The sequence below is a fragment of the Macaca thibetana genome, chromosome 15, assembly GCF_024542745.1.
Source record: "Macaca thibetana thibetana isolate TM-01 chromosome 15, ASM2454274v1, whole genome shotgun sequence".
NCBI classification, from domain to species: Eukaryota; Metazoa; Chordata; class Mammalia; order Primates; family Cercopithecidae; genus Macaca; species Macaca thibetana.
In genome coordinates this window covers 44,247,677-44,259,851 of record NC_065592.1, presented here as the reverse complement: position 1 = coordinate 44,259,851, position 12,175 = coordinate 44,247,677, and the positions used below count along the sequence as shown (strand labels likewise).

General features: G+C 51.8%; 1 protein-coding gene across 2 annotated transcripts in view; it reads right to left on the bottom strand.

Moving 5' to 3' along the window:
• The window catches only part of PAX5 (paired box 5), a 201,354-nt gene that overhangs the window by 39,561 nt on the left and 149,618 nt on the right, over positions 1 to 12,175 (bottom strand). For both annotated transcript variants that reach the window (XM_050762196.1, XM_050762197.1), the window contains exon 8: positions 9,699 to 9,800. In XM_050762196.1, the coding sequence (XP_050618153.1) occupies positions 9,699 to 9,800 (102 nt within the window). The remainder of the gene's footprint in view (positions 1 to 9,698; positions 9,801 to 12,175) is intronic.

The following is a 12,175-nucleotide window of genomic DNA, read 5'->3' as shown; positions in this document are numbered from 1 at the left end:
GGGAACTTGGAAGCATTTGCTGCTCGCTTAGAACAGAGGTGACAGGGCTCAGGGAGCCCTCCAGTTCGGTCAGGAGCTGACATTAGCAGGGATAAACATCACTGACTTAGAAACTTTGAATGGCAGGAGCAGAAAGTCCCCTGGGGTGCATTCAGCTCAGCCTCCCCAGGCCCTGCCTCCTGCTTTAAGAGAGAGCAGGGAGTCCCAAGGTCATGTCCCAAGGTCATGCTCTGAGTATCTGGCAGCTAGAATCAGAACCTAGGTCTCCTAAATTCAAGTAGGACTTTCATGTCCCCAGAGTCCTTTCCATCTCTGAGGCTTTTGTAATTCTTTTCTTCCCAAATGCAGGCAAGAGCTGAGAAAACCTACATGCGGGTATCAGTTTCTCCTCACTCTCAGCATCACTTCCATGCAGGGCTCCTGGAGCTTTAGTCACAAAGACTGTCCAGATCACATCACTCTAGACCCCTCGCCCCCCACCCTATGAGGGCACAGGCAGCCCTGGCTTTCAGACTCGCATCCACATCTGCCTGAGCAGAGCCTACTCTCTGCAAGGCTACCGGATGTTCAGCCTCATGCCCAGAGGTTTCCAGGGCTGAGGGGTGGGTGTGACTGGGACCCTTCTTCCCTAGATCCAGCCTTCCCTTCCAGCTCATCTCCCACCAGCCCCAAAAGGCTTTGGTCACTCCCAGCTCCCTCCCTGATGCCCACGCTCTGTGGTTCCCCGGGGCTTCTCACGCACTGGTCCCTTACCCAACAATATCCCTCCAGCTTCACAGACTGGCAAACTCACTCTTCAAGGTCCAGCTCAAATGACCTCCTCTGATAAGTCTTCCCTGATTTGTCCCACTCCACCCCATTGCCTCAGCAGACTCAGTAGCCCCCTCACCTGCATTTCCCGAACGCTTTATAGATTCCTAGGTCTTAGCTCTTAACATTAGCACATCGGAATTTTTGTATATCCATCTCTCCAACTAGACTGTGAGCTCCCTGAGGGCAGGGGCTGTGTCGGCAACTCCACCGCAGCCCAGAATTGGCACCCAGGGTCTCTTAGGAAATGTTTGGAGAATGAATGAATGAACAAGTGAATGGCCTCCCGCATTTCATCCTAGCTGTGTCTGGGATTCCCCAGGGTCAAGTCTATATTCCTGGTGTGGCAGAGTGACTGGAGGCCACTAGAGGGCAGCAAAGAGTCAGGAACGAGCAACAGGTGTGCGCCCCAGAGCCCAGGGTCAGGTTGGCAAAGGGGCGGCGTGCCCAGGCCAGAGAGCTACCAGGAGCCCCAGCGAGGAGCTTAGAAAGAAAGTCAGGGGTGGAGGGAAGTTAAGAACAAAGGCTGCTCGTTCCCTGAGCAAACGCTCCCTGAGCCTGATGCTTAGGTCACGGAGGTGCCTAGAGAGCACTGGTCCTCTCTCCGTCTGATGCTCAAGTCCCCACCGCCAAGTTCTCACCAGTGTCCGCTGGACCCTCCCAAGTCTGCCTATTCCAATGTCTTCAGTACTAATCATAGGAAAGGTTCTTGATACAAGGCTGAAAAAGGTAGCCCTCTGAATCCTGTTCACCGGTCCCGGCCATGCCAAGGAACTGGGCAGTATATATTTTCCCTGTTTCACATGCTTAACCAGACCCAGAGAGTGGAAATGACATGTCAGATGGCACAGTGTCCCTGGCTGAGCTGGGCCAGAGTCTTGTCTGGTACTGCATCCCCCACCCCTAAGGCTGCATGCTTGGCACAGAGCAGGCCTGTAGGGCAGGTAAGACGCAGAATCAGGGGTGGTCTTGCCAGACCACAAAAGAAACCTTCTCCTCCCCACTCTAGAACCTCAATACCCTTCCTACCTCCCACAGACGGTGTCTCTGTAACTGCACAACCATCATTTCAAACAGCAGCAAGGCAGGCTCCGAGAGGTCACAGAGTTCCTCTGTGGTCACACTGCTAATAATGGTGAAGCCACATTCTTGCCAAAGCACCCTTAGCTTCTCTTGGGGCATCTGCACATCTCTGTCTGGACTGGCCCTCGCCCCACGCTCCTGGGGCTCATGCACCTGCCTGCAGAAGGCCTCACCTGCATGTCTGCTTGGCCTCCAAAAGTTGCCAAGCTCAGATCCTAACCTTGCTGGCCATCAGCCTCCACTCAGTGGGCTCCCCTCCCTGCCAATCCCACTTGTCTGGCCTAGGCTGGACTCCCACCCCTGGGAACCCATGCCAGCCACTAGGCTTAGCCTTCTGCCCTACCCCAAAGCCCCCACCCTCCTCTCCAGATAGCCAAGCACACACGGTTCCCAGTCCAGCTCCAGGGCCGCCTTTGCCAGAATGCCTTTCTCAGTTGCACCAACCACAGCTGCCTCTCCGTTTTCTCCAGACCCACTGCATTTGGAGACTGCCTGACTCCTACTTGGCAGTGCTCTCGTTTCTGACTGGATTCTTCTATAATTGACTCTCCCATTGATCCACGGGCTCCAGGGGGTATGAGCTCTGCTGGAGAGCTCTTGATTTGAGCTTTAGCATGCCGGCTCGGTGTCTTTGTTCACCATCGTATCCAGCCCAGGCCCCTGTGTAAATAATAGTAGCAATAATAATGAACACTTATGTGCCACTCCATATGTGCCAGTCAGAATTCTAAGAGTTTTCATGTATATTACATCACCTAATGCTCACATTTATTATCATTATCCCCATTTTATACACGAGGAGGAAACCAGGGCCCTGAGGAGTTACATAACTTGCCCCAAGTCACACAGCTAGTGAGAAGCAGGACTGTGACTCAGAACCAGGCAGTCTGGCTCAGGTACATGCTCTTAACCACCCAGCCTCCCACTGCTTCCCCATGTGGCGGCCATTCTAACAGCACTACCACTCCCAGCCCTGGGTCAGCCCAAGCCTCCTTGGTTGCATCACCCCAGCCCCGGACTCAGGGCCACAGCACACCTGGCAAAGCTCTCCTTGGCAGCTCGGCCAAAAGCTCTCCTTTTTAATTTCAGCTACTGTGTCCTGAGTGCGACTAGGTGCTAGGAACTGTGCCGGGAACTAAGGACACAACTGTGAACAAAACAGACATAGCCCTGATTATTGTACAGCTCTGATGTACCATACAGACCTGAAGAGAAGCCAGAGAGGAACGAGTAAACCACACACTAAATGACGTCAGCTGGGTTTAGTGCCACACATGAAAAGAGCAGGAAGCTCTGGGAGAGGAATGATGGGGGGGTCCTCGTTCAGAGGGCGTGTGGCAGGCAGAATTGTGGCCCCCCCACCAAAAATATCCACATCGTAATCCATGACTATGTCGGGTTACACGGCAGAGGGGAATTAGGTTGCAGATGAAATGAAATGCACTAATTAGCTGTCCTACACATGGGCAGATTATCCTAGATATCCAGATGGGTCCAAGGGAAACACAGAGCTCTCTAAGCGAATGAGGGAGGAAGGAGGGGCAGCCGGATAAAGACTCAGCCCAACGTCACCAGTTTTGACAAGGAAGGCAGGGGCCAAAAGCCAAGAAATGCAGGCAGCAACAACAAGCTAGGACAAGAAAGCAAATCATTCCCTCCTAGCACCTCCAGAAGAAACAAGCCCTGCAGACACCTTGACTTCAGCCCAGGGTGACCTATTTCCAGAATCAGAGGGTGAAAAGAGTCTGTTGTTTTAAGTCACTCATTTGTGGTCATCTGTCATAGCAGCAACAGGAAACTCAAATATATTTGGTCACTGGGGAAGGCCTCCCTATGGAGGGGAAACCCAGATAGGTGAGAGGGGACCAGGCAAGCTGGGCAAAGAGCAGAGAGGGCCCCTTAAGCAGAGGAACTTGCAGATGCTGAGGCGGGAAGGAACAGGTCTCTCTCACACCTCCTGTGGCGTCCAGTGGACCCTGTGCCTTCCCGGCCCACATGGCTGAGTCCACCTCTCCTCTGGCCTCAGGCCCCCACTCGACACTGCACCCTCACCTACTTCTTTAAGAAAATAAAAGCCATCAGTTTAGTGAGTGCCTCAATTGAAAGGCATCTAGAAATGATGTCCATCAATCCATGGCAAGTGGAGTGCCCAGGACCACAGGGACCCCACCTAGTGCCTTTGTGCACATTGTTCTGGCAGACCATGTGGGATGGGGCACCCATTGGTTCCTCAAAGATAGCAACCTTTTTTCTCAGACTCACTAAAGCCAAAGGGCAGTGAACTCCCCTTCCTTTTTCCTCTAGCCCAGAATTTGTAAAAATTTTAAATGCCATGTCAATACCTGTTGGGTTGCAAAATATCTTCAGGCAGGAATCAACTGGTTACACCAATCAAGACACTACGAAATCTTTGGTGCAAAACTTTCGGCATTTTCTGGGACATGGTGGAAATAAAATTTGAAAACTGTTTCCTTTCTAAGCTGATATAAGATGCGACATTTGCTTTCTTCAACATAACTGCTCTGCAAATGGCGATGCAGTTTACAGAGCTGCAGAGTTTAGTGAATCTGCAAACCCTAGAGAAGACCAAGAAACTATGTTTTGCAGACATGGGGATGCCCTGGAGCCAGAAGGGGCAGACAACTCCGATGACAGAATTGGAAATCAAGCTGAACACAAATTCAAGCTAACAAGCTGACATTTAGTAAGGAAAAACGTGACGTCCACTTTTTCAGGCTCTGAAGTGTGGCTGTGGAAGCATATGCCGAGGCAAGCATGCCTTCCTCTGTGTGTCCTCCAAGCACATTTACAATAAAAGTCTTCACTTAGAAATGAAGTGGTGGCTGGGTGCAGTGGCTCATGCCTGTAATCCCAACACTTTGGGAAGCTGAGGCAGGAGGATCGTTTGAGCTCCGGAGTTGGAGACCAGCCTTCACAATACGGCGAAACCTGTCTCTACAAAAAATACAAAAATTAGAGGGCGGGGTGGCAGGCGCCAGTAGTCCCAGCTACTCAGGAGGCTGAGGTGAGAGGACCACCTGAGCCCAAGAAGTCAAGTGAGCCAAGAAGTCACCTGAGCCCAAGAAGTGCAGTGAGCCAAGATCACGCCACTGCGCTCCAGCTTGGGCGACGGCCAGACGGAGACTCTGCCTCGATAAAAGAAAAAGAAACGAAAAGAAAAAAAAGTGAAAGTAGTGGCAGCTAAATGTTTTCTAAAGCCTACAGCGGAAAAAACACCCCAAAGATTTCGGGTTTCCCTCCATATTGCACCACCAGCCCACCAGAGGCCACAGGGAGTGAAACAGACCTCGTAGCAAAACAGACGATTGCAGCGTAGCAGCCTCAGAGAGACAAAAGCAAGAGAAACAGATGTCCCAGAGCCTTGTTCCACTTGTTTCTCCAAACATGCCAACAGGCCCTCGGGGTCAATGAAAGGGCATCATCGCCTTTAGCACCATCACAATTCAATGAATGCCTTCTGGATTCAGAAGCCCAAGAGGTCATGAATCAGAATCTGAACAAACACTAAGCTGAAGTTCTCAAGCGGGTTGTGGTATATCCACGTCCTACATATCTTCGTCCTACTCCCTGGAGCCTGATAAAGGGAGGCTCCTTATATGTAACCTGTGAATGTGACTTCTGGTGAAAGGGAAAAAGGTGTCTTTGCAGATGTGATTGATTAAGGATCTTGCGATGGGGAGATCATCCCGGATCCTCCAGGTAGGACCAAAATGCATACGTATCCTTATAAGAGAGAAGAGGCAGATTTGACACACAGAGTAGAAGGCAACGTGAAGACGAAGCAGGGAAACACCGAAAGCACCTGCCATGGAGCACGGCAGCTGCAGCCAGAGAATGCCAGGAACCACAAAACCTGGAGGGGGAAGGAAACAGATCTTTCCCCAGGGCCTCCAAAGGGAGCACAGCCCTGCCAACACCTTTGGCCCAGTGATACTGACTTCAGACTCCTGTGCTCCAGAACTGTAAGAGAACACAGTTCCGTGGTTTTAAGCCACCAGGTTTGGGGGAGATTTGTTACAGTAGCCACAGGAAACTAACACACAGGTCCATATAATTTTCCTGGCCTCCCTCCCTTAGCCAACATTCACAAAGATAACTTGACATGTGTTAGGGGCCATGAAGGGTGCAGAGATTAATCAGGTCCCAGTGAGAGTGGCGGACGTGGCGTAGGGGACCGTGCCTTGAACACGCTGGGTCATGTGATGAGGCAGAGCCAGGCACAGGCGTCTTCCCCTAGAGGGGGCCATCCAGGAAAGCTTTTCTGAGCAGGGGAGGTCTGCACTCAGCCCTGAAGGGTGAAGCTGGATTCTGACAGGTCAAGGTGGGAAGCTGTCCAAGAATGATGAAGGAACTGATGGGTGACAGTCCAAGGTGTGCTGGGCGCCAGAGAGCGGTCAGGGTCAGGGAGGCTGGGAGAGGAGGCCAGAAAGGCAAGTTGAGGCCAACCACGGTGAGGCCTGACAGGCAGCCCAGGGCCCCTGCTCTGCCAAAGGGTGGACCCTTTCTGTTCTGTGGGTCAGTGCCGGGGGTAGTGTCTGCAAAAACAATGTCCACAGGCCACCCAAGAAACAGATTTGGAAATTTTGTTGGAAACAAGAGTCCCAAAGACCTGACCCTGTTTGTCCATGGAGAAACAGGAACTAAGGGCTGTGCGGCTGAGCTTGCAATCCCAGCCCTGATGCCAGGCCTGGCACCGAATAAATGCTGGGGGATGCATGAAAAGAGACAGCAAGGAGGCCGGGGCAAGAGGAGAAAGAGGAAAAGACGGGGGAAGAGGAGACAGAGAGATGCAGAAGGGAAGAATGGAGGGAGAGAGAGAAGGAAGAAGTCATGAGCTCCCAGGCAGCAGGCTCCTCTGCCAAAATGCTTGTTTTCCTCCCTCCACACTCGTGCACCTCCCTCTGTGCCCAAGGACAGAGTCCCATGGGGCCCTGAGGCCACCCCTGTCCAGCTGCTGCCAGGCTTGGTGAAGCTGTGCCCCTGCTCAGGCCTGTGATTCCTGCTGCCCTGTTAATGGGCAAGGAGTCGCCATCCATTCCCACTGGAGGCTCTGCCAGGCCTGCAGCCATTTGTGTCTTGAGCCTGATAATTAGGGCTGGAGGAATCCTGGGGGCCAGAGGGCAGGCTGTGTTTGGATAAACTTGGCAAAGTTCAGCTGCTTCTCTGAATTCAGCCTCTTTGGGGTTTCCAGTGGGGAGCTGAGAGGACCGGCTGGGTGGCCTCAGCTTCACCACTGACATGCTTTCAGAACAGGTTCCAGGGCTGTCCCTGCCCCTCTGTCATCACAGAGAAGCTGGAGTTGACAGATTCAGAGGGCACACCCAGGCAGCCCAGGGCAGAGGAAGAAGTGCCTCCCTGGGTGTGGGGAGTGCTGGGAGGGAGGTAGAAGGGGCCAAAGACTGGGGTTTGAGTCCTCCGCCTGCAAGCTGCACAGCCCCCGGAAATTCCCTGGTTCTCTGGGGCTTCCCTGGCCCTTGTGGAAAACAGGGATTACTCTCCTAACCCTGCCTCCCTTGCAGGACTGTTGCGTCATAGCACTCAGGGGAAGTCCGTGTTATATAAGGCACTACAGAAGCACGACGGGCCATTCATGGACACGGCTTGGGATTCATCTCCCAAGGCTGCCTGGACTTACTAAAGGTTGGAAAATGAGGAGTCGGTGGGGCAGGGCAAGGGGAAGGGTGGTGTGTGTCCCGCCACCTCTGTGATCTGCCACGGGTCCATCCTTGCAGCAGACCAAAGTTTCGCAGGCGGGAACCTGGCAGACCTCCCTGGCATTGGCAAGGCCCAGGACAAGAGTACACACGGAGGCCGTTTCCCATGTGTCTCATATTTAAAAATCATCAATCAAGCTAGCAAACCGTTAAATGGAATATGCTCCATCCTCCTACCTTGTTAAATACATCTTCGAAACAACCTGGAAGGCCAGGATCGAATGTAGAATTCTGGACCTCCTTAGTGTTCTGTGCCAGGACATGGCTGTAGGGGGAGCCGGCCTGGCTAAGATCCGTCCTGCTGAGCTCCCCACCCCAGGATCCTCATCACCACGTGGGCCTTGCACACGCATGAGTGGACACCCAGCCCTCACATCCAAGCTCCGTCCACACTCTCGACAGAGAGCCAGGCCTTGGGCCCAGGGATGCACACACCAGTGGCATGGGCTGGCTTTAGGAGGATGGCCCAGGGGAAGAGGCTTGGGCCTATTTGGGCGAGACTCCAGCATGAGCTAGGAAGAGGGGTGTGGGCGTGTCCGTTTGGCCCTGCAGTGGGAGAGGGGTCACGGCTTCAGCAGGGCTAGAGTGGGGCCCTCTAAGGCGTGGCTCCCTTATTTATTTATTTATTACATTTTATTTATTTATTTATTTTTGAGACAGGGTATCGCTCTGTCACCCAGGCTGGAGCGCAGTGACGTGATCTCAGCTCACTGTAACCTCTGCTTCCTGGGTTCAAGCAATTCTCCTGCCTTAGCCTCCCAAGTAGCTGGGATTACAGGCGCATGCCACCACACCTGGCTAATTTTTGTATTTTGTTTGTTTAGTAGAGACAAGGCTTTGCCATGTTGGCCAGGCTGGTCTCAAACTCCTGGCCTCAAGTGATCTGCCCGCCTCTGCCTCCCATGGTGCTGGATTACAGGCGTGAGCCACTGTGCCCGGCCTATTCTGGCTTTTTTAAGTGCCCAGAGACAGTCAAGAGTGTGTGTTAGGAGGAGATAAGGCCCTTAGAGCCCCAGGCACTGAAACAAGCTGTGTGGTTCCCTGTAAATGACTCTACCTAAGAGAGAGCATGGTGACCATAGTCAATAATAATGCATTGCATGTTTCCAACCCCTAAAAGAGAGGTTTTTAATGGTTCTCACTACAAAGAAATGATAAATATTTGAGGTGACAGGTATGTTAATTAGCTTGATTTGTTCATTCCACAATGTATACACTGTCAAACACCACACTGTACCCCATAGATACACTGAACTATTTGTCTATTAAAAATTAAATTAAATAAATAAAAACTTTTAGAAATAATTTTTAAAAGGAGACAATGCTAACTCATAAAAGATGTGTAACAACATCCAATGGAGGCCTGATTTTCCCCCTGATTTTTAAAAACATCTTTCAAGAAAGAATACTTTGGGTATTTCTGCTATGCTAATGCCCTTAACACCCAGACAGCCAGCACCACTTGTCCCCATACCACCCCACAATGTAAGGAGACATGGCGGCCTCCTCTCCAAATGTCTTAAAATGGACACATCGCCAGCCTGGGGGGATCAGGTTCCAACGGCCACAGGGTGTTCCGCTTAGAATCAAGTGACAAACCCACCATCCAACATCCCATCTGTACTGAACACATTATCCTCAACCCCAAGGAGTAAGGCCACCGTGAGCACTGCAGAGCCTTCTGCTCGTTTATGCCACATGATTGTGTGGGAGAGAGAGGGTGGGGGCCGGGAGGGAGGGAAGCTTGGGGAGAAGGCTCGCTCCGCACTGGCTGGGTGACCTGCAGCCAGCCCCTGCACCCTCTGTGTTCACACTCTGTATGTGGCCAACGAGGGGCTGTTTGAGTGACAGTCAAATACCCTCCCCCCACCCCCGGTGTCCTCCCTGGTGCTGCTGCTGGCTGGTCCAGGGCCCACTGCAGGCCCAGCTGCAGAGAGCGCAGACCTCTGCCTGATTTATTCAGGTCCGCTTCTCAGAAGCGTAGAGGTCACCCAGGGTGTTTGGGGGGATGCCCCCCCACCAAAACCCCGTCCGCTGCCTGCTGTGGAGACGCCGACAGTGCAAACTCACCAGGCACCATCCCTGTCAGCGTCGGCGCTGAATAGCTGCCCTGTCCAGCGGGGGGAACGTGTGGAGGGTACCCGGGGAGGGTCGTGCTCGCCAAGTCACGGCCTGAGGAATCAAAGCAACAAATCACAGGGTGAGCATCTCCGCGGCCAGCCGCTCATGTCCACAGCTCCCTGGACGCTTCTGCACATTTGTCACGTTTGGACACTGAATGGCAATGTGCCCCCAGCTCTCCCCCGTCGCTCACACGCGCTCTCACAAACACACACACACACACACACACACACACGCATGCACACACATCTCCAGCCACCCTCGCTCCACTCAGCAAGAACGGAGTCAGGGCTGTGGCCTGTTCCTGGGAAATCGGAACCCCCAGCTTGGGAAGGCTGGGCAACGCAGGTAACAGCACGCCCTGACTCCAGCCAGCTCTCCCTACTCTCTACTCCCCAAGAATGCCTGGGACCTCTCCATCTCCACACTGTTGCTTCTGCTATGTCCTCTGCACAAAGTCCCCCTTCCTCCAACTGCACACAGCCTGCCACCACCTGCTTTCAAAGACCGGCTCAAATGCCGCCCTCCTCCTCTCCTCAATAGCCCCCCTCAGTGAACAAGGGGTACATCTGCCTCAAACCCTATAGTCCCATATTTGGCCTAGTACTGAATTTTTCCTCCTTCAGCCTAGAGCTGTTTCTTCATTCAGCGAAGACGCAGGAAGCACCTCCCAGTGCCAAACACTGTTCTAGCGCTGGGACATGGAGGTTAAGGCCTCAGCCCTCAAGGTGTACACACTCCCATGGGTGAGTGTCCAGCTCTTTCAGGCTGCTGTGCTTCTGACCGTGAGTCCAGAGTGTCCACGTGTCTCTCAGCTGGGACACTGTCACCATTGCTGATTGGCTCCATCATGCAGAGGAAAATTCAATTGCACAGTTTTGATGGGCGTGCATGTTGGGGTAGAGGCCAGGACCACATAAGGGGGTGCTGCCAAATCTGTCTCCTGCAAGATGGGGGACATTATCCCAGAAGGCGGCTGCCTGGTGCAAGTGCTCACATCCTACCTGGCTGCCTGGGATGGATTAGAGGATCCTGAGAGGGCAGGTGACTTGCCCAAGGATACTCGGCTGACCTAAGGCAAGGCTGGGGCTGAGAGTCAGCCCCCCTGCCCCCGGGAGTGGATCCTTTCTTCAACGGTGGGTTGCTCTCAGGGTCATTTCTGAACCCCAACAGTTTCTGCTGCGTTACACATGCTTTAAAACCTTGATCCCTAGAGCAAAGGTTCAGAAGATCAGTGCCTCACCAAAGCACTCAAGAAGCCAGATAAAAATCAATAAAAAGAACCCAGGGAAAGAAGAAGGAAGGAATCAACGAAATAAAAACAGAAAATAATTAGGGGCAGGCTGTGGCTCACGCCTGTAATCTCAGTGCTTTGAAAGGCTGAGGTCAGGAGTTCAAGACCAGCCTTGCATATATATATATATAAATTAGTCAGGCGTGATGGCACACACCTATAATCTCAACTACTCGGGAGGCTGAGGCAGGAGAATCGCTTGAACCTAAGTGGTGGAGGTTGCAGTGAGCTGAGATGGCACCACTGCACTTCAGCCTGGGAGACAGAGTGAGATTCCATTCAAAAAAAGGAAAGAGGCCGGGCGCGGTGGCTCAAGCCTGTAATCCCAGCACTTTGGGAGGCCGAGATGGGCGGATCACGAGGTCAGGAGATTGAGACCATCCTGGCTAACATGGTGAAACCCCGTCTCTACTAAAAAAATACAAAAAAACCAGCCGGGCGAGGTGGTGGGCGCCTGTAGTCCCAGCTACTGAGGAGGCTGAGGCAGGAGAATGGCGTGAACCCGGGAGGTGGAGCTTGCAGTGAGCTGAGATCCGGCCACTGCACCCCAGCCTGGGCGACAGAGCAAGACTCCGTCTCAAAAAAAAAAAAAGGAAAGAAAAGAATGAATTAGGAAACAGAAAAGCAGACGACAATACATCAGCCAATAATTGTTATTTGAAAAGAACAATAACATAGACAAGTCTATCAAGATTCAAAAAAAGCACAGATAATCAAGATAAGGAATGAGGAGACATTATAACCAGAGATGATATTTAAAAACATAAAGAAACATGCTCCACATGAATGAATGTAGAAATCTCAACAAAAGGTACAATTTTCTAGGAAAATATGAATTGCTAAAAGTGATTCAAGAAGAGTCAGAGAATACCAACATCCCAATAATCTTGGAAGAAATAGAAAATGTTTAAAAAAAAAAAAAAGTGCCTCATCCATTTAGCTTCTTGGGAAAGTTTTTGTTTGTTATTCTTTTTGGCAAGTTCTTTAAACCTTCAAGAGACACATACCTCTGTTATTAAACTGTTCCAGGATATAAAAAACTAAGGAAATCTTCCCAATTCATTTTTCCAAACTAGCATAATCCTGATCTAAAAACTTAACAAAGTCAGCACACAAAAAATTAAAGACTAGT